The sequence below is a fragment of the Elaeis guineensis genome, chromosome 10, assembly GCF_000442705.2.
Source record: "Elaeis guineensis isolate ETL-2024a chromosome 10, EG11, whole genome shotgun sequence".
Taxonomy (NCBI): Eukaryota; Viridiplantae; Streptophyta; class Magnoliopsida; order Arecales; family Arecaceae; genus Elaeis; species Elaeis guineensis.
In genome coordinates, this window is record NC_026002.2 from 15442104 (window position 1) to 15467752 (window position 25649).

A 25649-nucleotide genomic window follows, 5' to 3' on the forward strand; every position below is an offset into this window, starting at 1 on the left:
ACACTTCTTTTTCTATTTTGGTATCCATATACCTTTGGGGTGCCCCTGAGATGCATATATTGAGAAATAGATGACTGCAGGTCATTAGACTCAACTTCATGGGACTTAAAATTTGGAAAACCGGACCTTGACCTTTTGATGAGCTCAATCTTGTTAAGAACTCTTTTAAGCAGGGATATAGAAATATCCTGCAAATAGAAAGATAAACGAAGTCACACATAATAGAAAAAGACTGAAGGAACTAAGCATATGCATATTAAGAAGGTCATCTTTGAAAACCTACAGAGGACATGATACTTTTCCCATCTGAAACTTCTGGCACACATAAGCAATTGGGCGGAACAGGAAGATATTGCAAAATAAAACCAATCTGAGGAAAATATCCCTTCGCAGCAAGCCTTTTTTTGGTTTCTTGTGGAATCTCTTTCAAAATATTAAGAGCCTTGAAAATAAAACAACAAACAGGACAATCAGTAAATCCAAAGGATCTCCCATACAGAGGGAACGGAAAGCAAAGGTTATTAAGATTACAGGAAACCAAATCAAGGAGAGATAACCAATAAAAAAGAAAATTTTCCCTCTTATATAACCCCACCAATTGAACCTTTAATGCATATATTTAATATTATCATCCTGTTTAGCTACTGAAACTTCTATAAGAATTTTGCAAACTTTTGGTACATTTGTCATTAAGTAGCAAAGTGAATGGCATTGCATCACACAGACTGGTGGAGACACATAGAGATAAAATGATTTTTCAACTGTTCGAATTACAAAACATTTCTCTTTTAAATCAACTCCCAAGTACCAGCACCAGAATAGTATGTATTTGAGCAAAAATAGCTTCAAGGCACTGGATTCTGCAATTTAGAAAATCATTTCTTTAGATTTAGCTATTGACCATTCATACAAAAAGATAAAAATTTGCAGTTTTGACATGACATGTAATTGCCCCTCAGCATTGAGCACATATAAAATGCTACATTTTGCAGCAATGGAAATTAGATTAACTGATATCTCTGAGCATCAATGGATCCACCATAGATAAACAGACATGCTTATGTTTCTGCAAAGAAAACTTCTTGGTTGTTTCATTTTTAGCAAAATCACAGGAAGAATTGGGGTCGAATACATTATGGCTATTTGTGTAAGTATATAAACATTAAACACACTGATTAAGGTGCCAGACTTGAATCTGCAAATTTTCCAAGGGTTAATTTCAAAACCCATTGTATACTTTAGCTGGGGAAAGAAATGGCAAGTCAACTGACAAATTGGATCCTGGATAGATGAATTAAACCTTGTCAAATATGATTAAGCAAAAAAAAAAAAAAAGGTAAGTGCAAACAAATATTTTCCCACACAACTACTACCTAAGGTTTGTGCTAACAAGTGTCCAAAACTTTTGAAGGGACTGACGAGAACAAGTCTCTAACACATCAGAATTTCAGCAATAAATTAAATTGGAGCAAACATAAATATAGACAATCAGAATTATTTGTCAATATGAAGCACTCTAGATCCTAATTGATCATTGGTTCCTATCCAAATCAAACCTTCTAGCAGAAGTCATCTTAAATAATTCCAGCCAAGACATCCATGAGAACAATCACCCCATCAGCTTTTTTTTTTTTTTTTTTTTTTGCACGACTTCACCCCTCCCTAACAGGAGGATCTCTAAACTCCGGTAAGAGGACTTTAGAATTTGGATGTGCACGGTCAATAATGTCTTTCTTTGATTCCCTTGATGCTTAATATTTAATCCCATCCTTTTGATTGAAATGGATCAAGTGGGACAGATTTGTTGAGAGTGCCGCTTATATGTCCTTGCATGCTTTAGTCGTGCCTTTATTGGGAGATACAATGTCTGTACTTAAATGGAATTTAGTTATACTTCCAGCATGTTGTTAAGAAATGATTTGAAAAAAAAAAAGGGTTATTTTAAAAGAAAAGGTGAAAATCTTCAGTGTCCATTGTTGAACTTTTTATTATCGCAAAAATGTTCTGAAACTTATCCTCCCATGTGAGGATATTTGACTTTCTAAAGCTTTTTTCCATATGAGTTATTGAGATCTGCTTTAGCTTGGTCTTTGATTTTATTTCTACATTGGTTATTTTCAGCATTTTGATACAGGGATGGAAGCACCCACATCTCCCTCTTGAAGAAGATGGCAAATATTGCTGATCTAAAAGAGTAAACATGAATATCAAGGGATGTTGGTGAAATGATAAGGTCAAAAAGAAAAAAAAGAGCTATTCCAACAATTGTCATGTGAGAAATAATATGGACTAACAATGAAAAAAAGGAAGTGCAGAAGATAACTTCAAGTCCAAGCAGCTTACCATGACTTGTAATGTAGATCACGGTTAAACAAATATCAAAGAAGAGTGACTATAAACTAATTAAGATGACATATAGGAAACTGAATAAGTAATGACAGTAATTGCACCAGAAAAACAGAAGGAGACTAATTAGCATGAATGTTGGAAGAACGTTTGCAATGCTTCCCTAAGTAAATGGTCATGCCGGCTGGTAAATATAAGCCTGAATCCAATAAGCTTATTCTCTAACAAGAGAGCATATAAAACCCTGACCCCAACTGACACAATAACCCAGGCATCAGTTAAATCACTCTGGGACCAGAAACTTAAGATCCTAATGGGCCAATAAACCTCAAGAGATGATTGGAATGATCGGAAGAACAATAGCAACACAAATGGGTTCCCCCTCTCTCTAACTGAAGGAGACTAGTAGACCCATCCCATGTAAATTACCAATGTATGAATACTTGGGGATACAGTGCACTGGACTCAAACCAGCACCCCATCAAGAGGTGGGGCATGATCACTGAGCTATGCCCATTTACACCAAACAAACTGGTGCTTGAATTATATTGGACAGTAATAATACAAAAGAATAAAAACTACTGGCAGAGCAGGTGAGAGATTTTGTGACCTCATATGGAAGCAATGGGCGACAATAGGTGTCTCCATAACAAAAACCAAACCGATCCAAGAACTTCCAGAAGCCATCTCGCAGCCTTGTCCTCGATGATACTCTCAGTTCCAAGCAAAGAGCATTATCTGTTGTCTTTACTTCTTTAACAGATATGGGTGGAAGATCCTGAAATAAGAGAAATTAGCAGGGATTGATGAATGGAGTAGAGCAGGCCTACATGCATTGACACAAAAGCACCCATGCATTCAGTGCACTCCACAAAAAGACAGCAACTAATACAGAATGTTCAGTGTTATTCAAGAAAAAGGAAAGACAATTATCAATAAAATAAGGCAATAAAAATAATAATTACCATTCATGCACCTTTCACAAGTAGATATATGTAAGAGAAAAACAATTGTAATAAAATTACTCCAAGACATAAATTGACATATTGTGATGCGATCAGAAATTTTTCTAATTGCTTGCACACCATTCTACAAGGAAAGACAAACATTACAAGTAATCATGTTGCAACTTGCGAACTGAATTCGTACCTAGTAAAAGAAGACATCAAGATAAGAAATTGAGGAATGTCCACATTTGTCACAAGTCAAAAGACAAAAGAACACATAACCGCAGCAAAAATATTCCGACCCATGAATTGCTGTGTGGTGAAGTAAACAAAATCTGGTATAAGAAAAAATTAATGTATGCTCCCAAAAAATGCATGCCTTCTTTATAAACAAAAAAATATTTCTATGCCGATCATAAATAAATTAATTATGAAGAATCTAGATATAAGCATGAGATATTCATCAAATGAACATATTAGGAGACACGGTAGCTGTAATGACAACCTACTATTTTCCAAATACTATAATATGAATATCTAAATGTTTCCAAATATTATATTCTGCATATCTAAACAATATCCATGCCTGCATACATTTGCAAAACATAAAGCAAAGTCGACCTCATGCATTATTATACACTTTTGTTAACATATGTGAACATATCATTTTTAACTCTCCATACAAACCAGTTGCAATTTATGATTACTCTAATTTCTTTAGGCCATTCCTCTATTCATTATGACAAATTTACAATCCCAGAAACACCTGGTATCTTAAGACCCTTGTGATGGGGAACCATGTATACGTCTATAAGGGGTGAACTTGGGTTGGGAAATATATCTCACTTTAAATTTTGACTAAAATATGAAGTAGAATAACATCCCCCCCCCCACCCCTAGGAAAAAACAAAGTTTAAGGGCCTGTTTGGATAATCCTATTGGATCCTTAGGATTGGAAACAGGATTTCTAGGATTACAGAATATTAGGCTTGGCCCAGCCCATGTTAACTAGACCTTTCCCAGCCTACTCCTGCAGGGGGAAAAAAAAAGACCTTTTGAGGTCAGTTTTCCCTCACTAAGGGATTTGTGCTGGACATTTCCTGAAAATTTTATGAACATAGGCCTAGCCCAGCCTGCAGCCCTGTGATCCTGCTGGTTGCACTGGCCCAATCCACTAATCCAACAGGATTTTCAGCCCAATCCTGTAGGAAACCCAAACAGGCAATAACTATCCAATTTAGACCTATATTTACATGCATGTTCTTCATATCCAATTCCTAGTTCCTACCACATTCATTTAAAATAAATATAAATACAAATGCTAGCATCCAATTAATATTTGTATTGGTATCTATAATCGTCAACAGAAAGGACATATAGATATACTGATATCTAGTACATATGAAATCCATTTTCAGCCAACTTTTTATCCCCAAAGTTCAGGTTTATCACTCAGTTTTGGTACAGCTTCGAGGCCAAACTTGGAAAGATTTTCAATAGAATTGAGACATCTGGTATCTGGATTTTTTTTGTTCTGAAACAATTTTACAGTAAACTATTTAAAGAATGGAAATTAAGAAACAGAAAAATGGTTTAAGAAAAAAATATATAATCAGACATCATTTTGAATATACTATGTTTTTTCAAAACTAAATTCTTTTTATCCAAAACTATATTAAGACATAAAAACTGAGACTTAAAAAATAATTAAATAAAAAAAGACCTGAAATTTAGCATGAAAATTATAAAAAACAATATATAAAATATATAACCTACTGTCAAGAGACTTGAGTATAAGACCTCTATAACTCAACAGCATAACAAGGTAACTAAAAATAAAGCACAAAAAATCAAAATATACCAAAGCTAATTTAAACCTAAATTAAATCAATGTCTCTGAAAATTTGTTGATTGAGAACTATGCTAAAAGATAGCTTTCGGGGTCAGACCAAATATGAGTCATAAATCTAGAAAAAGACTCTCACAGTAATGTCAAGATAATTCAAGAGACATTTACAAAGGATGAACTATTAAGTGCACTGAGAAGTCAAAATCATAATATACAGCCATTGTACATACATACATATATTAACTGATTGATTTCATGGAAGTGAAGGAAGCTCACTAGCTGAAAGTAGCCAGAAAAAGCAATGAGATATATGACAAATCTCTATGAGGAAGAAATGGACCAGTAGGAACATACATCCAGAATTTCACAAGCAAACAAGTTTTAATTGCCAAATCTCAAATGAAGCAAAAAAGGAACATTGGAGGCTATAAAATATACTAACAAATTGTTGATAACATTAATAGAGAAAATTTATAATAAGTAAGAACCTCAATTTGTCACTAATGCCAACTCAGCAAGTACATGCCAGCTGGCATGAACCTCTAGATTCTAGTCCATTAAACCAGAATGCCAGACATCAAACTACGAATTGCATTTTTTAAGAAGCTCTAGAAGAGAGCGAAAACCAACTTTCAAAGAATTTGGCTTTTTTTTTTTTTGACAAAATGTAATTTAAAGGAATCATTAAAGCTTACTTCATCTAATCTCTGCATTTTCTAATACAGGTTAGGAAGAATTTAAGACAGTAGAATAGCATTTAGTATTGAAGAACAGACATGACAATATCATTCAAGAATATGCATCTCATTAGAAAAAAAAAGAAAAGAAAAGAAAAGAAAAGAAAAAGAAAAAAGTGAATCACAGTCATTCATTAGCTGCAGGTTCTCTTCCCCGCTTGGCCCCCAGAACCTTGGGAATGATTTTCTAACCACAACCTTAAACCAACGTGTCACTTCAGTTCTCACTCAGATGATAGTATTCAGCACCACCAGCAAATCATCTAAAAGTTGCAAACAGGAGCACATGGAACTGATGGAAGTATAACTAGAGTAGAAAGCTAATCCCATTAGGAACTAAAACACCAATCTGACCATCATAACAACCATGCAGTTAATAAAATAATGCATATATCAAGGTTTCCATTTGCAGACCCATTAATTGTCAACTCTAGAAAATAAATATTTGTGGCAATAAGAAAACTTAAGAAATCCCTAAATCAGACTCCAGATATCAAGTTAAAATAAATATGAAATATAGCATATCTGACTAGGGTTCCATTAACAGGTTTTTCTCAAGTAATATAAACAATTCTTATTTTATAAGAACCCAAAAAAAAGAGGAGAATGGTATTTAAACATTACCCGACAATATAAACATGATGTAGTTGTGACCTTTTCTTTTCCATTGCCATGTTTGACCTGATGATTAATGAGAAGACCAGATAATTGTGTCAAGATAAATTCAAATATGCAATTTAGAAGCCAAGAAAGGAAACTAAAAAAAATGTTGCACATAAACAGATAAATGGTTTAATTTTGGAATCGAACTAACGAGTGAAACAGGTTTATTATCAAAACAATGTTTGGTGACAAGCGACCCACATATTGAAGCGGCCCATTAATCAAACCCATAATGCTATTCCAAAATTAAAAATGAAAATGGTGCTCTTTGTATTGCAATAAATTCCTACTACATCACATTTGCAACGGATGATTTATATAACAGGATATGAACAGGCAATGAGCAAGACAAGCCAAACCAGGGACATTACATTAAAAGGTTTCCTCTATACGTGCTTGAACATCTAAGCCCACAATGGAACAAGTTGACATAATAATCAAATTCCCAAAAGGGAGTAACAACAAAGTTGATTCAACTTGAGAAAATATACAGCATGTGAAATAAGTCATTTTGACACCATCAAAAGTAGATGCCAAGAAGCAAAAGAACTGCAAACTTTTGACGGTTGGATCGAGGTTTACCGCATAAAATGACTCTTATAACTCAGAAATTTGCCATCATAACTCAAGCAAATAACACATTGGTGAATTCCTAGCAGAAACCAAGCCACAACTGCTGTAGCATGATAAAGATTGCTCACTTGATACATACAATGTAATCAGCTATAAATATCAAACTGTGCTCCACTCCACAACTAGCAGTAGAACATTCACCAAAAGTAAATACAATGGTCAAAAATTCAAGTACTACAAGTCCACAACAATGAGAATTGGCAGGAATGTGTCATAAAAAAGCAGTCATCTACACAAGTATAGAAATACCTAAGAAAGTAAAAGAAGACGAAATGTAGATAATAGTGCACAAATCAGGAAATGGATAACATAATTGCCTGCATCATTCATACTTTCAAAATCTGTCTATTAAAAATTGTTACCAGCATAATTGGTCCGAACAAAATGGCTGTATTTACTTCACTAAGACAAGATGATATTTCGGAGAGAAAAAGACAATTTACAATCATCTTACATTCTTTTATAATGTAAACAAACATGAGACTGTGTTAGAGCTTGGAAGAAAAAAACCAACTCTATTAGCCTATATACAGGAAGAAACTAAAGTATCCGCCTGAAGTTTATTCTAATTAAACAAGAAAAAATGAGGACATTTAAAAAATATATTTGCAGCTATCTATAATACTATATAATGCCCAGTGTAGGCTTGTGCCTGCGGTCACCAAATTGACCATATCTACACTGCTTTAAAGAAAGACTGAGTTTTTGCTTATATATGCCCTTCCATTTTCTGGAATCCATGCACCACCAAATCAACCATGTTCAGTCATGGTTTGTTGAACCGGGCCGAACCGCTCGATTCACCCCGTACTGAGCCGAACCAGTGCAGGGCCGGGTCAGTTCAATCCTATTTTTCGAAAGAACCCCCGAACTGCCCATACCAAGGTGTAACACCCCGTATCGAAGCATACAGCCCCCCTACCATACCGAAACAAAGCATACCGACCTGTACCAAGATAAATATTGAAAAAAATGATATGACTCGATCTACTGAGCTGGACCGAACTGTCCGATTCATCCCGTACCGAGCCAAACCAGCCACCAACCAGTATAGATCCTGGTACCGGTTCGGCGGACCTTGATTCACTCTGATTTACAAAATAACAGTTTGATTTGTGCTTATAAACACATTCCCATTTTCTGAAATCCATGCTTTTTCTCTCTATCTCACACTTGAATTGGTGAGACAGTTACGAAGGGGTGAACACATAGGTTTAATAATGGTGGTATGGCTGTCTCACAGCCATGACTCTAAACCACCATAGGCACCATAACATTATGATATGCTGTTCTTCAGGTCACATTTCCAGAATTCAGCTTTTTAGATGATTTCATTTATTTATGTGCTATTTGGGCATATAACAGCATGTAGTGGCTTACAAAGCAAACTAACAGTGTTTGTAGCTCTATATTTGAGCTTTTCTTAACCCGTTGTGCATATAATGTTATGGATAAAATAATACTTACTGTAACTATTACATACCATCCTCATAATGGTCATAAAATATAAGTATATATAAATATTACAAATAAATAATACATATATAACAACTTCTTATCTAGATAGCACAGTATAAAGAGGTCCCACGGTATTCACCTAAATGTGGAAAGTGGGTTTCAATCATCCCGCAATGGAGGTACTAGTGGGTTCCAGCCCTAGTATGACTTGCCAAGGAAAATTGTGAGTGTGATAATTTACACTGGCAGCATGAAGAATATCATATCACAATAACATGTGGAGAAGCTGAATTTAAATACAGAGTGGAAGGCGCAACTGTGCCTTGTACAAAATCAGTTTTTGACGCGTTCTTTGATGGACCATAAGTATCGTGTGATGGCCTTATGCCACACGTTATTCTAATATCCGATTTCATATTCTTTCAGGACACACTTGTTTATATCTCAGGAAGCCATGCCAACCACACAATACTACTCCCTTTACAAGTTTCAAATTATGTGCACCTAATGAAGTCCAATGCATCACCAACAAAATCAACGTGATCCAGATTTGCATGAAATATGGTGCAGAGCAATGGTGATGGAATTTTGGGTCTATATCATCAATATTAAGTAGACATGCTTGAAAACAGGCCCAATGCTCAGTGTAAGCAAGTGAAAATCAGGTTTAAGAGAGAGTGGCTGAAATAAATGTTCTTTTTTCACATTTAGATGCAAGGTTGATATTAAAACTCTCTCTCAGACATGCAGTTCTTCTCTTTCCACCCTCTTCTTACCCTCCTTTCACTAAATTTGCTGTCAACACGCAACGCAATCAAGTTTGTCCACATCTAAAACTATTTCCACAAAACAGATTATTTTGGCAGCCCCAAAGCAAAGGTATCATACCATATTCATCTTACCATAAGAATCTCCAATCTAGAGTTCCTGTTATCTTCTTGCTTTCATGTTTACTCATGGGAAAATTAGGTTTTTTGGGCATGTGCATGCACAAGCACATAAGCACATAAGATATGCACAAACACACAGACTTACATATATCATATATTTGTTAGAGACGGACTATGCTCCTCTCAAGAAGAGTGTGAATCTATTCCTCTTGATTCTAAAATCAATAGTGAGGTATCCAAATTGAAGATGCACACCTAGAAACTAAAAATCAAGTTTTTGGATCCCGAATCTATGCACCAAGTGAGTGCAAAAATGAATGGTTAAAATGACGAGAGATCATGTTTTGCTATAAACTAAGCATTAAAATCTGTTGTTTTCAATGTATACATGTCATGATATGTGTTGATCATCATCAGTTAGGTGGATACTCAATCTAAATGTTTAATTATATGTTTTAGCACACTAGAATAATAGAGACTGTCTATTTTTGTGTCCATATGATGAATTCTTTAGAGACCACCAAAATATGTGAGTTTTAGTTTCTAGGCATTTTTAGTAGTAGAGATCATGATTAATAGTGTAGATCTTCAGTTTGGATAACCTACTATTGATTTTGAAATCAAGAAAAGCAGATAGTCTCTCCTCTCAAGAGAAGCATGATCCAATCTCTACAAATTGTTATGCTTATTTACCAGCAAATTTCACATGCACACAAATAGATACACATATAGATATCCATATACATTTTGTGTTTATTACAAGGAGAATTCAGAAACAAACATGCACATATATACCTCTATATAAGAATTCAAGTCCCAATAGGACATCCCACGGGACATCGGGATGGGGTACCATCCCATGTGTCGGGACAGGGCCATCCTGCTAGCATCCCAACATCCCGATTGGGATGTCTTGGAACATCCTCTGTCCCAAATATCGGGACGGGACAGGATAGGGCAACGCATCCCGTTCCATGGGAAAATCGGGACTGCCCCGTCCCATGGGATTTAAAACCTTGCCCATATGTTGTGTTCAATACCAGCAAAATCGTAACAAAAATAATAATAATAATTTATTATAAGCAAGGTTTCCAATTCCGTTGTACAAGGGCATACCAATGGCTAGCTGGTACAGCAAGCAGCAAAATGCAGCATCATAACAATAAAGGTCCATTGACCAATATGGTACAGCCGGTATGGCCCTCGTATGGGCTTTTCTGGTCACCAAAATTATATTTTTTGGCTTTTCTCTTATCTTCTTGCTTTGATCATCTGTTTTCGCATAAGCACAATACATTCATTGATTTAAATGCCCTAATCATCATATTCAATGTGCACTGAAGCTTTCTACTACCAATCATAATTTTGTGTAACTTGCAAATAGAACTACATTGAAAAAAAAAAACTAAGTGCATTAACGATTGAAATATTACTCAAAATTAGTGAATTAATGAAAGATGCAACAGATAATAATGCATTCAAGATAAAGCAGCCTATTAGTAGCATTGATTTGACAAGTGAACAACAAATGAGTACATTTTGAGGGATCTCAATCAATACTGAACAAATCCTTGTCATTCTCACCTTCAAGTTCCCTCTCACAGATGATACAATCTTCAAATGGTGGAAAAGCAGAGAAGGGGGAAACATTTTAAAGGGCCCCGACAAATACTGAGCAACAACATTTGGTCTGGTTCCATTTCAAGCACAATTCTGCCTGGCTCAATTCAAGGTTCTAAATCCTGTGTGACAGGACTGTCTTGATTTTCCCATGAAATAGGACGCGACGCTGCCCCGCGCCATCCCGACACTTGGGATAAAGGATATCCCAAGGCATCCCGATCGAGATGCTAGGATGCTAGCGGAACGTCCTGTCCCAATACATGAGATGGTACCCTGTTCCGATGTCCCACGGGACATCCTAGGGCATCCCACTGGGACCTGAATCCCTGACTCAATTGATCTAAGTAGTTCCGACCTAACTCAACCAAATTGAGGTATACCAACCCCTGCAATATCGGCAATCAACAAGTACACTATGGTACAACTGACTTCGGGCCCGCATGCACAAGTCTAAAATCCTTGCTCATAAGTTCATTCTGAGTCAAACATGCAGTTGGATAGCTAAAAAGCAATCTTTTAAGAAGTGTTCAGGTTGGATGCCAAACACCAATGCAAGCAGGGTGGCCACCAAGTCACCTTACCTATGGACTATATGGTCTAGTAGAGAGCCCAATCACTAGACAAGTAAGCATGTACCTAGATGGACCTCCTAGCCTAAAGCTTAGGCACCTAACCAATCAGCTAGACTAACTAAGCAAATGATATTTAAAGAAGGCTGAGGAGCAGGCAGCATTTGAAGCAGATCAAATGAGGGACGATTGAAAAGCCCTAAGCCCCAAACAAAAAGAAGGGAAAGAGAAGGATAGAGGTTTGGGTCAACAGAAGCACTTGAAGGCAATCAGCAATGACATCATCCAACAAAGACATTCAGCAATAGCAACACATAATGGCCAGTAGTTTTCTTGTTTGACTTTTCTCTTTCCACCTCTTCTTATCTTGCTCTTCCTTTATAATCTTTGTTTTTTCATTTGCAGATTGCTAGGATTACAATTATCACCACTGCAAAAAGCAACAACAATGACAAAGAATGTGCTGCAAGTGGCGGCAGCAACTACTATTAGAACTAAATTATTTTTTTTTTTTTAAATGAAAATGATGCCCCTTTCTTTTGCTATTTCTGCTACTCTTTTCAATTTTTTTCGGTTTTCTGAAATTTTGGGTATTTCAAGTTCCTTGATCTCTACGCTTGCCCATGGTACCTCGTGTTTGGCAGACCCTTGGACTAGTCAGCTATTTACATTGTTTTATTTTATAGATTATGATTTATGATAGGATAAGCAAAAATGGAGGCTATCTTTCTATGCAGGTAATTAATAGAAAAAATATAAAGAAAAAGGAAGTCTTTATTGACCTGGAAAAAGCTTCTGATAGATGCCAAGAAAGATAACTTCATGGGCTTTAAGAAGGAAAGGTGAGATACATTGAAATTATCAAGGACTGTATGCTGGGAACAATGACTAGCATTAAAGAGTAGTGGGCATGAAAGGGGATAGGAACTAGTATTCACCCTTGATTTTAAGCCCATTGTGACTAGAAAAATAGTATGAGATAGATACTCAAAGAGGATGTTTCATCGCATACGCTATTGTCAAATAATAGTGTTCATGATGAGAAGAGGAAAAGATTAAATACTAAATTAAATTTTTACAGAAAAGCCTTGAGAAGGGTTTAAAAATTATAAGAATATAAGAAGGCTAAAGGAATCAAATTTTAACAAAAACAGATATAAAACTGAGACCCCATGACAGCCAAGCACAGAAAAGGGATTTCACAATCACTAATTTCATTATTTATGACCTATGATACAAAAAGACTAAGAGATAAATGAAGGTATATAAAATAGAACAAGGGCAGGATGGATGAAGTTTGGAGGAGTTTTTCCAATGTGCCGGATAACCAACGTATACACTTGTGATCTCAAGATAAAAAAGGCAAAAAGGACTCCATTATTGTATGTCTTAGAATGTTGGATGATAAAAAGGGTCCAAAAACAAGTTAAAAGCAACAAAAATGAGAATGTCAAAATGGTTGTGCGGCAAAACTATAAACAATAAAGTGAAGAGTGAGTATATTAGAGTTCTAGGAGTTGTACCAATTCAAGACAAGGTTATGGAGACTTATTGAGATGGTGTGGGCATTCAGAACAAAGATCTTACTTCTAAGTAGAAAATCATAAGTAGACACACTCTTACTTTTGTTTGAGGATTTATGAAGATAAAAAGAAAATATAATCTAAAATGGGCATAAGTTATGAGAAACAACATAGAACAGCCTGCAATAAGATCAAAGGAGTCCTGCATAGGAACTGACATTTGAAGATTCACTAAGTGCAAATAGTTCAGTCAGATGTTGATGATTATAGTTACGTTATTGTTCAAATCAATAATCAATATGAAGCAACTGACAATTGAAGGTTCATGCCACTTTTTTGTAGGAATGGCCCAGTTTCAGAAGTTCTGATGCTTTTGCCTCAGGCCCTACAAATGCACCCAAATCATCCAATACAAAAAAAAAATATGTGCATCAAGCACTCAAGGAATATGTGCATTCAGAATTGAAATATGTGCATGCACACTGTAAAGATAATATGCATTCAACAATGCTTAAACGTACGGCTAGAGTTTTATGTACAGGGGCCATGGACAAAAAGCATCTGAAAATTTCCACAATGTGTTATTCCTTTAAAAATAAATAAATAAATCTTGCCATAATTTGCTAAAAGACAAAATAAAGTGGGTCATTTTTTGCAAGGTCTCCTCCAATTTATCTAGAAAAGAACAATCCCAGCACCAGAAGGAATACTTCTAGGCCCTTCTCTAAAGAAACAAAAGCATGAAGAACTTCTTGTTACATGTATGAAAAAGAGATAATGGATAAAACAAATGATCTTGGAAAGCTATTCTTTGACATTAGACACTAAGTGGCACATTAGTGAGCTAAATGTATAGGGTGGGAAAAAGAGTCATGGAATTGGATGAAAGACATGTCAAGGCCCAACAATTTAAAAAGGAGAGATTAAACCAACTAATCTAATCTAATGATCAAGAAAGCCCTTGCTATATTTGTATTGCTCCGAAGATTTTTATGTGCAACAACTTGATGTTTTGCAGGAATCTATTCATAACATTTGAACTAGAAAGACAGTATGTTTTCTGCTTCATTTAAAACAGGAAAAAAAACAGAATATTTTGTGCTTCATACAGATCATTGTAAGACTGTTCAATTAAATGATAAATGAAAGATGTCACATACCACAGCAATAAAACAAGAGAGAAAAATAAGTCGTTCTTCACAAATTAATAAGAAAATGACAACATTTTTTTTACAAAGTCTGAAGTTCACTATTTATATGATACACACAGCAATGCTGGTATCAAGCTAACTGGTCCTGCAACTCTATACCCTCCAGAAACCAACAAAATGATGACATAAGCACCTGCAAGTTAAATTTTGTTTGTGACGGTCATCTCATTCTGTTTTCACTTATCTGAGAATTTATAAGTTAAAATGTACGGCAGCCTGCAGCCAAGATACTAAGATCTACAGAAATCTTGATCCTTGGATTCCTTTCAAAAATTAAACTCTGACAATTGTATTCTGATCTACACATTTAGTTGATTATTTTTAGGTCTCACCTTCTAACAGTTATTACGCGCATTGAAATCTTGGACATGATGTTTATCCATACATTACATATTAAAAAAATCAACAGTTGCACAAATTTTACCTTCGCATGTGGAAGCCACCTATTTGCAACAATTTTGCACTTTCAAGAAAGGTTTTAAATCCCATGGGACAAAGATGTCCCGGTTTCTCTATGGAACAAGATGCCCCACTGTCCCATCCTATCCCAATAGTAGTCTCGATCATGGATTCCAGTAGATATTCTCCATCTTTCTTTCCTTCTTCTTTCCTTTCTTTCTTTCTTTTTTTCTTTTTCTTTCTTCCTTCTTCTTTCTTTTTCTCTACCTTCCTTTAATTCCTTTCCTTTTCATTCTTTTTGTTCTCCCTTCCTTTCTTTATTTCATTTATGTTTTTCTTTTCTCTCTTTTTTTTTTCCTTTTCTTTATCTTTCCTTCCTTTCCTTCTTTTCTCTTTCTTCTTCTCTCCCCACGTGGATGGATTTCGGAGTCCCAAGCCCATCCCGGTCCCATTTTCTCATAGGAACAGGACGGGACAGCCGAAACACCCCCATCCCGCTAGGACATAAAACCTTGAAGTTCAAGTATCAGCATGCTTTTAAAATGATATTGCCAACTGAAAGTTGTCTTATTAAGATGCCAACCATAAGAAGATATTCCTTCATACAAGCATAATTACCAGACCTTACAACAGGAATCTAGATTTGGTGAAAGACAAGCATCATGGGTATTAAGCAGAAAATCAATAACTAGTTAAACAGATCCACCATATATCCGAATTGTCATATTAATATACATAAACAGCTAGCAAAATAAATAACCAAAAGATGCTCATATTTATTCTGGATACCTTTCCCTTCATCCTCATGCACTTCAAACACACTAAACTCAAGATTTGTCTCAATTCGCTGACATGAGAAGGATGATATACAGGTACTGGCAACTCGATGTAACCAAAATGACCTGATTTGGAAAAAGATTGAAACCTGTTATTGCTATCAAATGATGTTTTGTCCTATGCCCACATATTATATATAAAATAAAGAACAGATACATCAAACCTTCACATTTTCCGGGTTCAGCAGTGCCACAAGATTCACATTTGCCAAATTCTAATGGCAAACCAAGGAAAGGATTTGTTAGTTGGCTTGGATGAGAAACTGGGCAGTCATTTATGGAGCACGTACGCTGCCAAACAAAAAAGGCATCATATTACAAGAAAACAACTTCATTGTTTGGTCCATTGAGCAACTAATTGATAACATATCAGTAAAGCAATTTAGGATCCCTTTAGTTATGGGTGATACTTGATAATTTTTTTTTAACTCGAATCTATTGATTGATTATATAAATTACCATACTGCAAATATTAACAAGAAATTTCATATATTTTGTTGAAAGAAAATGATTACATATACAGACATACTTTCATTGTACAAAGTGATCATTCTGAATACAGCATTAACCATTATCTTACTTATCTTTGAGCCGATTGATAATAAATAAGGGTTACAAAGCTGCTAAATTTGATAGGAATGTGGATAGAAACTCATAATAGCTCAAGGATTGAACAAACGGTCGGGGAATTATGAACAAACAAACCATGCAACTTCTGTTCTGCCTAAGATACCCTATTTTTAAAAGGCAAACAAGTGGTCTACGGCAAACATCCCTTTGGGAAGGCAAGGCAAGGCAATGCATAACTAGCATTCTAAAAAAGAATTATTAAATTGACATTAAACAAGAGGAAGTTACTTAAAACAGATGCATGTTCAAAAGAGATTGTTGGCACAAAAAATACATGATCAGCATGGTTTAAGAGACAATTTACACAGAATCATACAAAGTGTTCGATTTTAGCAGCTCAACAGCACAACAAAAATAAGCATTGGATGGATTCTGTTGTGTCACTTGGTATTGAACTGCATCAGCAAGTCAGAATAAAAAATGGCACAGAAAAGTATGAATCTTCTTGGTTGATATTTAATGAACTAAAACTGTTAATACAGCATATATCATATATTTCGAAAAATGTCCGAGAGTTCATAGCATATTATGTGCTTAAATTAACAGAGCATGTGACTTCGATGTTCGAAACATGTCAATTCACCACTTCAAAGCTATTTTAGTTGTTTAACTAGTATTTGAGTGCATGCATATTATTCAAGTAACACTCCAAACATATACAAAGGATCTAATCACAAGAGTTCATGTTTGTATATTAAACATCCAATTTTGGGCCTTTTGGTAGAATGGCACTTATCATGCTGAATGCCAAGCAGTCGATGCACAGCACAAGAAACATGAAGCCTCAGTGGCAGGAGTGCTATATTCTTCAATAAAATGGCTAGCAGGAAGAGATATTTTTGAGATAAAGAGTCACTGAATAGAAAAATATTCAGGGATTAAAAAAAAAAAGTTCACAAAAGTATCAGTGATCCTCTGAGGAGCTCTGAGACTAAGAAAACTGGTCTAGCAGACCCAGAGACAAAGAATCATGTAGATATTATAGTGTTTCAGAGAATGACATGATGAGGAGATAAGTAATAGGAGAATTTACATATCCTTTTAAAAATAAAGACAGAAAGCATACTCCAATGCATTCCTTTTTCCTTTTATCAATGACACATGTTATCAAGGACATAGTGATGAACTTATCAAAAATGTTTGTCCTCAAAATTGTGAATGCAAATACCTTTGTTCTCATTCCAAATAGAGGAAGCAACAAAGTGTGACAATCTCAGACATACTAGATATTCAAATTGTATACATAATTCAAATCAATGGTTTGACCAAAAATGTAAGGTGAACTTTGGTAATATGCTGATAACATTCCAAAGAATCAAAGCACAACCATTTATGGTGTGACTACTTTGTTGTTTATCAGATCGTTGAAACTGTAAGCTGGGTCTGTCTGCATATAACTTGGAAATGTGTATGCCAGTCTGAAATAATCCTTTGTTGCATCAGATGTGGCTTATGGAAAGATGGAAACAGTTGGATGGCATGAATATCAGGCCTTTAACAGATTGTGTCAGAAAAGAGAAGGGCATCATGAGGTGTTTTCAGGTTAAAATATAGATAGCTATAGTCTCTAATTTCTATAATACTAGCAAAACTCTCTTCTTTGGTGATTTGACCCTGATCCCTTGGTGAACAAATGCCTTATCTTGATCTGTTTTGAGTAGAGTTCAGGTTTTAAGGTTTCTTTTTTATGATAACTTTGGTAAAGAATAAGTTAGAACGCAACTGAGCTGGCAAATGGATCAAGTTATCGAAGTTTTTAGGTCAAGAAATTTCCAATTTCATATACATATTTCTCAATAAAGATGCCAACAAATGAAGATCATCACCGGGATCTGTGGATAGAGAAAATATACAGATAATTGATGTCTCAGAAGACAAGAATTATTTCTTTGGTCAGAACATTACCTTATTAATAAGTGCTGGGTAACCTTCCAATGCATTACATGCCCATATTTGATTAGTCCATGCCTCTGTGACAGAGTATATTGCTTAATTTCAAGTGTCTAAGCTTCATTTCAAATGTTAAAGAATGAAAGAAGTGAATATGCTTTATTTTCTGTGGCAGCAAGGTTGAAGTTAGTGTCACAATATAGTGGATTGTGATAAGGCTTGTACATCAGAGGTCAAGAAGAGGAATACGAGACTTGAGGGAGATGGCTAATTCTTTCTGGAGAAACGGCCGTGGAATTTAGATAAGTGTAATTGCACTTTTGTGGCTGAAGGTGATCAAGGGACTCATTTACCTCAGAGGTGAAATTATATGTATTTGCAGCCAGTCAAGAGAAACATGGAGGGCATTGTCAAAACTAAGGAGATTTAGTGAGTGACAGATATATGTTGAATGTGTAACCAATTTGGAATATCTCAGTATATAACCAGAATACCATCAATGAGAATTAGCGTTGCAACTTTTAAGGGTGATTGCTCATCTTTAAAAGACACTTGCATGAAGGGTGAATTAGACAAAGCTTATTCCATATTCAATTTGACATACATGGTTACCAGTTTAAAATTTTGACTGAAACATATTTGTTAGCACAGCTGAATAAAGGTAACCTCCAAAAACTAAGTTTTAGTCAGGTTTCAGCTGAACCTGACAGGTTTTCGGTGGTTTTGGCCAATTTCAGTTCAACCTTGCTCAAACTGAGCATGGACAATATATTTACTCATCATTAGTTTAGCATTTTATGTCATTTCAAGGCCATCTCTTCATTTCACGAAGCATTTGGCGAAGGAGGCCAAATCTGGCTGATTTTTCTGGGAGTGAGGCCTAAAAAAGGGAGTACTGATTATTTTGTTTAGATTAAATTTTTTTTTTTTTTTAAATTCGAGATCGGAAGCGAATGCAAGTCCATTTTCAACAAATCTAAGAGTAAGGTAGCTTTTCTAATATAAGAGACATTTTTGGATTTGTGAAAAATTCTTTGAAGTAGGGAGAGGAAAACTGCATTTTGCATAGAACATGAACTGCCCTGACCAGTGGATTTGTGACTTCTGAGCTCAGATTTTCTAGAACAAAGCTTGACTCTTGTAAGCATTTAGATGAGGTATAAGTAGTTGTAGACTTCTCTTCATATTCTATCGATCATAAGTTATATGTAGGTACTTGGAGCTTGATATGATGGTATTCATCATATCAAGTACATATTCATGTGCAATTTTACGTGAGTAGATTTCACTTTAGCTATTTACATTTATGTGTGTAATAAATTAACAAGTAACTGGTTATCAAACAACTGCAGCAGTTATATGGAAAAGCTTGAAATAACATCACAGGTAGCCCATGGTCCTAAATAGGAATGCTTTGCAATGAGTATCCATAAAGTTGACCCAAAATAGTAAGATAAGGCTAGATGGTTGTGGTTATAATTATGAAACAGCCAGATGTAACATAATTCTTTGACATTCTCATTTGTTTTCAAAGGATATTAATACTTTTTACACAGTTTCATGTTCTTAACCTGACAATAACAACAAGAGATATCCAGCCATTACAAACAAGTGGACAACAATATACTCAAATTATGCATGGCTTCCTTGGCATGTTATTTTCCTACTTTTTTTCATAATCTTATATCTGAAACTCATACCAAAACTACTGACATGATCAAAATTATGGAAATTGAAAGTTAGCAGGCCACATCAAAACGTAGTTTTTGAACCTTGACAGTCATACCAGTAATGGGGTTAATGATATTAGAGAGTGAAGATTGGATGCTAAAGATGTTTACTCCTTGTGATCATTTTTTAAATGTCTTTCTTATATAGGAAGTCAAACACCTATTAGCTTGAGAAAGCATGACACGAGGAGGTTCATCATAACTTCTAAGATTTCATCCAGATGACTATCTTGGAAAAGTACACAGTGGTTTTGCAAATGAGAGCTTAAACAAAAAACATGCACTTTGTTGGGTGGAGGATGAATGCACTTGCAGGGATATTGCTCGTGTGCCAGAAATGAATGAACTTATGGGGAACTTGCTTGTATGCCAGAATGTTCATGGTCTATTAAGACCCATTTTTTGGCTAAATTGTGCATAGATAACAAGATTTTAAGGAGAAGAAGCTTAAACAATATGGAACCTCAATTCTCTTCTGGTGTAGTGGGGGTTTTGAAAGAAAAAATTCGTGAAAAAAAAAATTGTTTGTATTCTTTTCATTGTCTAAGCTGAGGAATCATTTTGCACGTTGAATTAGGGACATGGATAATGTGGTCTTTAATTTTTTTTTTTTTTTGTTCCTTTTATAATACATTGCCAAGGTAGTCAAAGGCAAAAGGCGCCCTTAAGGCGCTTGGGGGGTTTAGCGCCTCAAAGCGAGAAGCGCTTTGAAAAGCGCTTGCCCAAGTGAAGTAAGGCACTAAAATTGAAAAAAAAAATAGAAAAAATATGATATATAAATAAATAACAACTAAAGATAACTATTGTAACATGAATTATCATATAATTAACAATTTAAGCATAAAACATATATAAAACAGTAAAATGCTCAACTAGTTCAAGATAAAGTATATGATAACAAGCCATAGGCAGCTTTAAATTCATGAATGAAACAGAAAATATAACAAACCCTAAAGTTCATCAATAGAGTCTCATAAATAAAATAGAAAATATAAACAGCCCTAAAATGAAATCATATAAATGAAACAAAAAAGATAAACAGCCCTAAAGCCTAAAGTTCATCAATGGAATCATCAGTCAGTTCCACTTGCATAGTTGTCATCACTTTCATCTTCTCCTCCTCCATTGGATTTATATCCATCAACATCTTCTAAATTATCTGAATCAGTCTCTATCTCTTTAAGACTAACTTTGCCATACTAATTGACCACTTTATCCCCCGTTAGTAATAGAGCTGAGAAGTTAAATTGGCAACCTTTTAGATTTTTTACATTTTTCAGCCATTAAAAAAAATAATCATAGAGTTCGCTGAGGCGTCAAAAGCAAATGCCTCGCCTCACTAAGAAAGGCCCTAAAAGGCACCAAAGGCGTGCGCTTGAGTGAAGGGGCATCGTCTGAAGCATCAAAGGGCGATGACCCCTTCTGGCGCCTCGCCTGAGCGCATGAAGCGCGCCTTTTGGTGCCTTTGACATCACTGTCCGTTACTGATTGTTTTTAAAAATCTTCCCCCTTTTTCAGTCTTTCTTTGCTGTCCTACTCATAGATTTGTTAGCGATCAAGAAAGATTTCTCCCATTTTAGTTTTTAGATTAAACAACATTTTGATGTCTCATAGAAAGAAAATATTCTTCATGGCCCCTTAATTTTGCATCAAATTTCCTTATTATTTAGTAACAATATAAAGTAGTAGTCTCAATAAAAAGGAAAAAAAGAACCAACACTGCCATATTTCTGCTTGCTTTTGAACATTGTCATGATGCACTAATGCATTTCTGTATCTATATCCAAAAGGAAACAAGGCATGCAATCAAGTGGAAAGTATATAAACTGAAAAAAAAAGGGCCAGCTAATGGAACTCTTAAGAAATTGATTCCACTAGATCCACCATGCACCAAATAAAGAAATATATAACTAGCAAAAGCTAATGGGACTCTTAAGAAATTGATTCCACTAGATCCACCATGCACCAATAAAGAAATACAGAACTAGTGAAAGTGTGAAAGACAAAGCAAAAGACATGGAAAAGGCAATGCATACAATTTCCTCAATCGTTGCGGCACTAAAACTGATACCACGAACAGAGCCATCTGAAATAAGAGGAGATGGTACATGTTCCTCCATGTCATCAAATTTTTATCTTTGCAAGTAATAGATCTATAGCTGCATCACAAATAGAAGCACAATAAAACACTTAACAAAGTAAATTTAACAGTGAATTGAAGTGCTACTAAGTTAAGGGATTTGTTGTATTGTGTATGTCAGTATAGATTAACAAGTTAAATACAACATCAGCAAAACAAAATAAAATTGAATACAGCTTCAGTCACAGCATATCAAACTTCAGATAATGTTCCAAGATTTTTCTCTGTATCAATCTAACTACCAGTCCAAACTAACTGCCCCCCCCCCCCCCCCCCCCGGGTACTTTATCCTTGGAAGATCCTAAACTCCAAGTTGTGGAGTACAGAAGGTAAATTAGCTGCAAATGATTGTTATACAAAAGAAGATTTACTGAGCAACAGCATGACCTTTTACAGTAGCACATGGGAAACCAATATGACAGCTGACAACCTTTCCAAAAGTAAGCATATACAAGTTGACTGGGGGGGTCATATTTGCTGCTATTCAGTGCTTTCCCATGATTCAAGCATTGCGTAAGTTTCCATCATTTTAAAGATAGAATTTAAAGAATGCAGAATGAGATACTGTTTTACTGGGACACATAACAAAGTGTTCAAATGTCCTGGTGACCAAATATTCTGATATAGGTACTTTTAAAAAACCTGAAGGGGATGCATCCATACCTTACATACATATGTGTAAAAATGAGGAAATGCATGTACAGGAATGAATAATTGGTGGAAATAGCTGCAGAATAATTTTAATAAATTGATAAAACCTTTGACAAATGTCAGGTCGCACATGACAAACTATATGCAAAATGCCAAAAGTAGACATACAACAGTAACAACATCTTGATTTCATGATACAAATTATGAAATGTTGAGTATCATGGACTGTCGCAAATATCCAAGTGTTGGACACTTCAAAAAATCCAAATTCTGGAGTATCTTGGAAATTCTCACTAACATCCTCATGCATTTTGGGCTTTCCCTTGTTTAGGGAGTGTCCACTAACCAAGACATGATAATTTTGGGTGAAAGTGTGAAATATTCCTAGGTCAGGCAGAAATATACAATGACAAAATAAGTTGGCTTAGTATATTAGTTCTACCATATCACCATGTAGGTGAAATATGTTCTTAAATGCAAAGAAGTGGAAACAAAGATGGTTAGCTTCTTTCTTTCACAATTCTAAGAAACACATAGTAGATTTTAAGCTCAAAGCTGTAGATTGAATAGCCAAAAGTAATAGAACCAAAAGCAGAAAAAGAAAGTTGTAGACACAGGAGGAGGCAAGTCTATTCAACAAAAAGGTTAACAGATTGTTGATGCTTTTACTTCTATGTTAATCAGCACAAAATCTGTCCCTACAACATCAAATCCAAATACAAGGCAGTTCCAATTCTAATCAATTCCTACAGCAGTGCAAAGACCTGCTTATTAGTTAGTCCAATCCTGCTTATACCAACCAAACTCAGCCCTCTAGGGGAAAGATAATACCAAGGATTTAAACACAATGGGATGGGGCAGTCCCGGGCTGTCTGTGGAATGAGATACCCCAAATATCGACACTCATGATCGTGGATGTCTCACGATATCCCATCGTAATCGATTTGTCATCTCATCCCAACACTCAGGCTGGTGGGACACCCCATCGTCCCACCAGTGTATAAAAACTTCAAAAATACTGCAAATGCAACCTAGAGAATGTCAAACCCTTGTTACTCAATGCTTGTCCAATTTCTCGAGCATAATTCAAGTACAAGGGGAAGCTCATGAATGAAACTAGAGCCTATGGTGCCAGCCAAAAACAAACTACCAAGACTCCAAAAAACAGAACAACTACAGTACATCACCAAAATCTTTCATTACATTAAGATATAAAAAATCAAGTTTATTTCCATAGTAAATGATATCCAAACTTTATTGCATTTAAATAACCAATTATCAGGATGACTACCACCAACAGATTCCAAACAAACATCTGCTTGGCTGAGACTGGGACTTCGACACATTTTCCCCAAAAACCATAACCGATTATGAAGACAGCATGACATTGAAAACATACAATTCTTGCTGCAAACTTCTTCTACTTCTGCAGTTCTGCTTACCGTGCATCACCAGTTTTCTGTATCATACCACATGCTTTTAGTTCCCATAAAAATTTCATATGCTTGAGTCAACAGAACCATCAAGAGCACAGCAGCAATGCACATAGAGACAAGATTTAGACAGAAGAAGATATTTCAAAAAGAAATGCAGAGATGTGGACTACCCAATAGCATCAAGGAATCTACATGCATACAAAAACAGGAATTAGAAGCACGGTTTTATATAGTACTCAAACTAAACCGCTTCAAGAAAACATTTAACCTCATATTGGTAAATAGCTCAGGCAGCCAGTGTCCACTACTTTTTTAACAATCCCGATTTGTGAATCCGTATCCTCGTCAAGAACGAGGGTAAAAGGGCAGAGGTCTTTAGTTAGCCAAAGGGGGTTAATCCAGAATTCATTTAATAACTCTATACACATGAACACATAATACAGACGGTGCACTAAAATACAGCATTGGAATGGCTTCAGAAGCTGGGTTCCTGAAAAACAAAAACAGCAAACAAGAAATGTTCTCTTCTTTGAGCATATAACATATCAAATCTCTCATGATTCCAAATAAAGGTACGAAAAAACAGGCTCTACTATATCGATAAATTCCGATCGCATCTGCCAAACAGTAGACAGGACTTAACATACCAACAGCGAAAACAAATGCAAGACGAGTTCCGTCCACAGAAAACAAAGTCCCCGTTATGAAACGAGCGAAAACCCTAGTTTCAACAAAGGAGAAGCGATCAAATTAGCATTTAGAGGCGAAAGCAAAGACATGCAAGAGAGCTCGGCCGCTCCAGCGGTGGCGGACACAAAGGGCCAGAGAACTTGGTCACATTCCGGGTTTCCACCCAAAATGGGGCAAAAAAACCCAGAATCCAAGCCCAGAAGTTGGAAAAAAAACTGCTACTCGTTGGATTAAAGAGAGACGAGGAGTGGCAGATGAGAGATGAGAGGATCGAACCTGGGAGGGATTGAAGAACTCGTTTGGAGAACGCTCTCTTCCTCTCTTCCCTCTCCCAGCTCTCTGGAGGGCCGAGAGAAGAAGAGAAATGGGGAGAAACCCCTTCCCTTCTCGGAGAAGAACGACGGAAGGAAGAAGGGAGGGGGATTCCACGGAAAAGGAGAAGGAAGAGAGTAGGAACATAAGCGACAGAGAGAGCGAGGGAGTTAAAAAGACGGCAGAGAGGAGGTTATTGTTACCTCGGGTGACAACACCGACCACGTACAAAAATAGAAAACACCGGTAAATGCCACATATGCCCCTTACCGTCGGGGGATGGGGCCCGGATGACACACCTATTGGCGCCACCGACGGACCTCGCTGCCGCATCGGGGAAGAGATACTCGCAGGCTGCCACGTGCAAGAATATCGGGTGGGGCCCGTCAGGATACACGGCGCAGAATGGTGACGATTGGCGGATTGTGATGGGACGCGTGCGGGGCGGCCCAGCGCATCCGATGACGGCGAAGCCGGAAGGCACAA

General features: G+C 36.0%; 1 protein-coding gene across 1 annotated transcript in view; it reads right to left on the bottom strand.

Annotated features, from left to right (window-relative positions):
• Nucleotides 1-25309, bottom strand: part of LOC105053022 (DNA-directed RNA polymerase V subunit 1) — a 46518-nt gene extending 21209 nt beyond the window's left edge. Inside the window, 9 exon segments of the mRNA XM_073244134.1 lie at nt 33-188; nt 284-442; nt 2957-3124; nt 6504-6560; nt 15638-15750; nt 15849-15975; nt 21971-22093; nt 24125-24229; nt 25128-25309. Coding sequence (XP_073100235.1) covers nt 33-188; nt 284-442; nt 2957-3124; nt 6504-6560; nt 15638-15750; nt 15849-15975; nt 21971-22054 — 864 coding nt within the window. The 5' untranslated portion in view covers nt 22055-22093; nt 24125-24229; nt 25128-25309.
• Nucleotides 25310-25649: the final 340 nt, after the last annotated feature.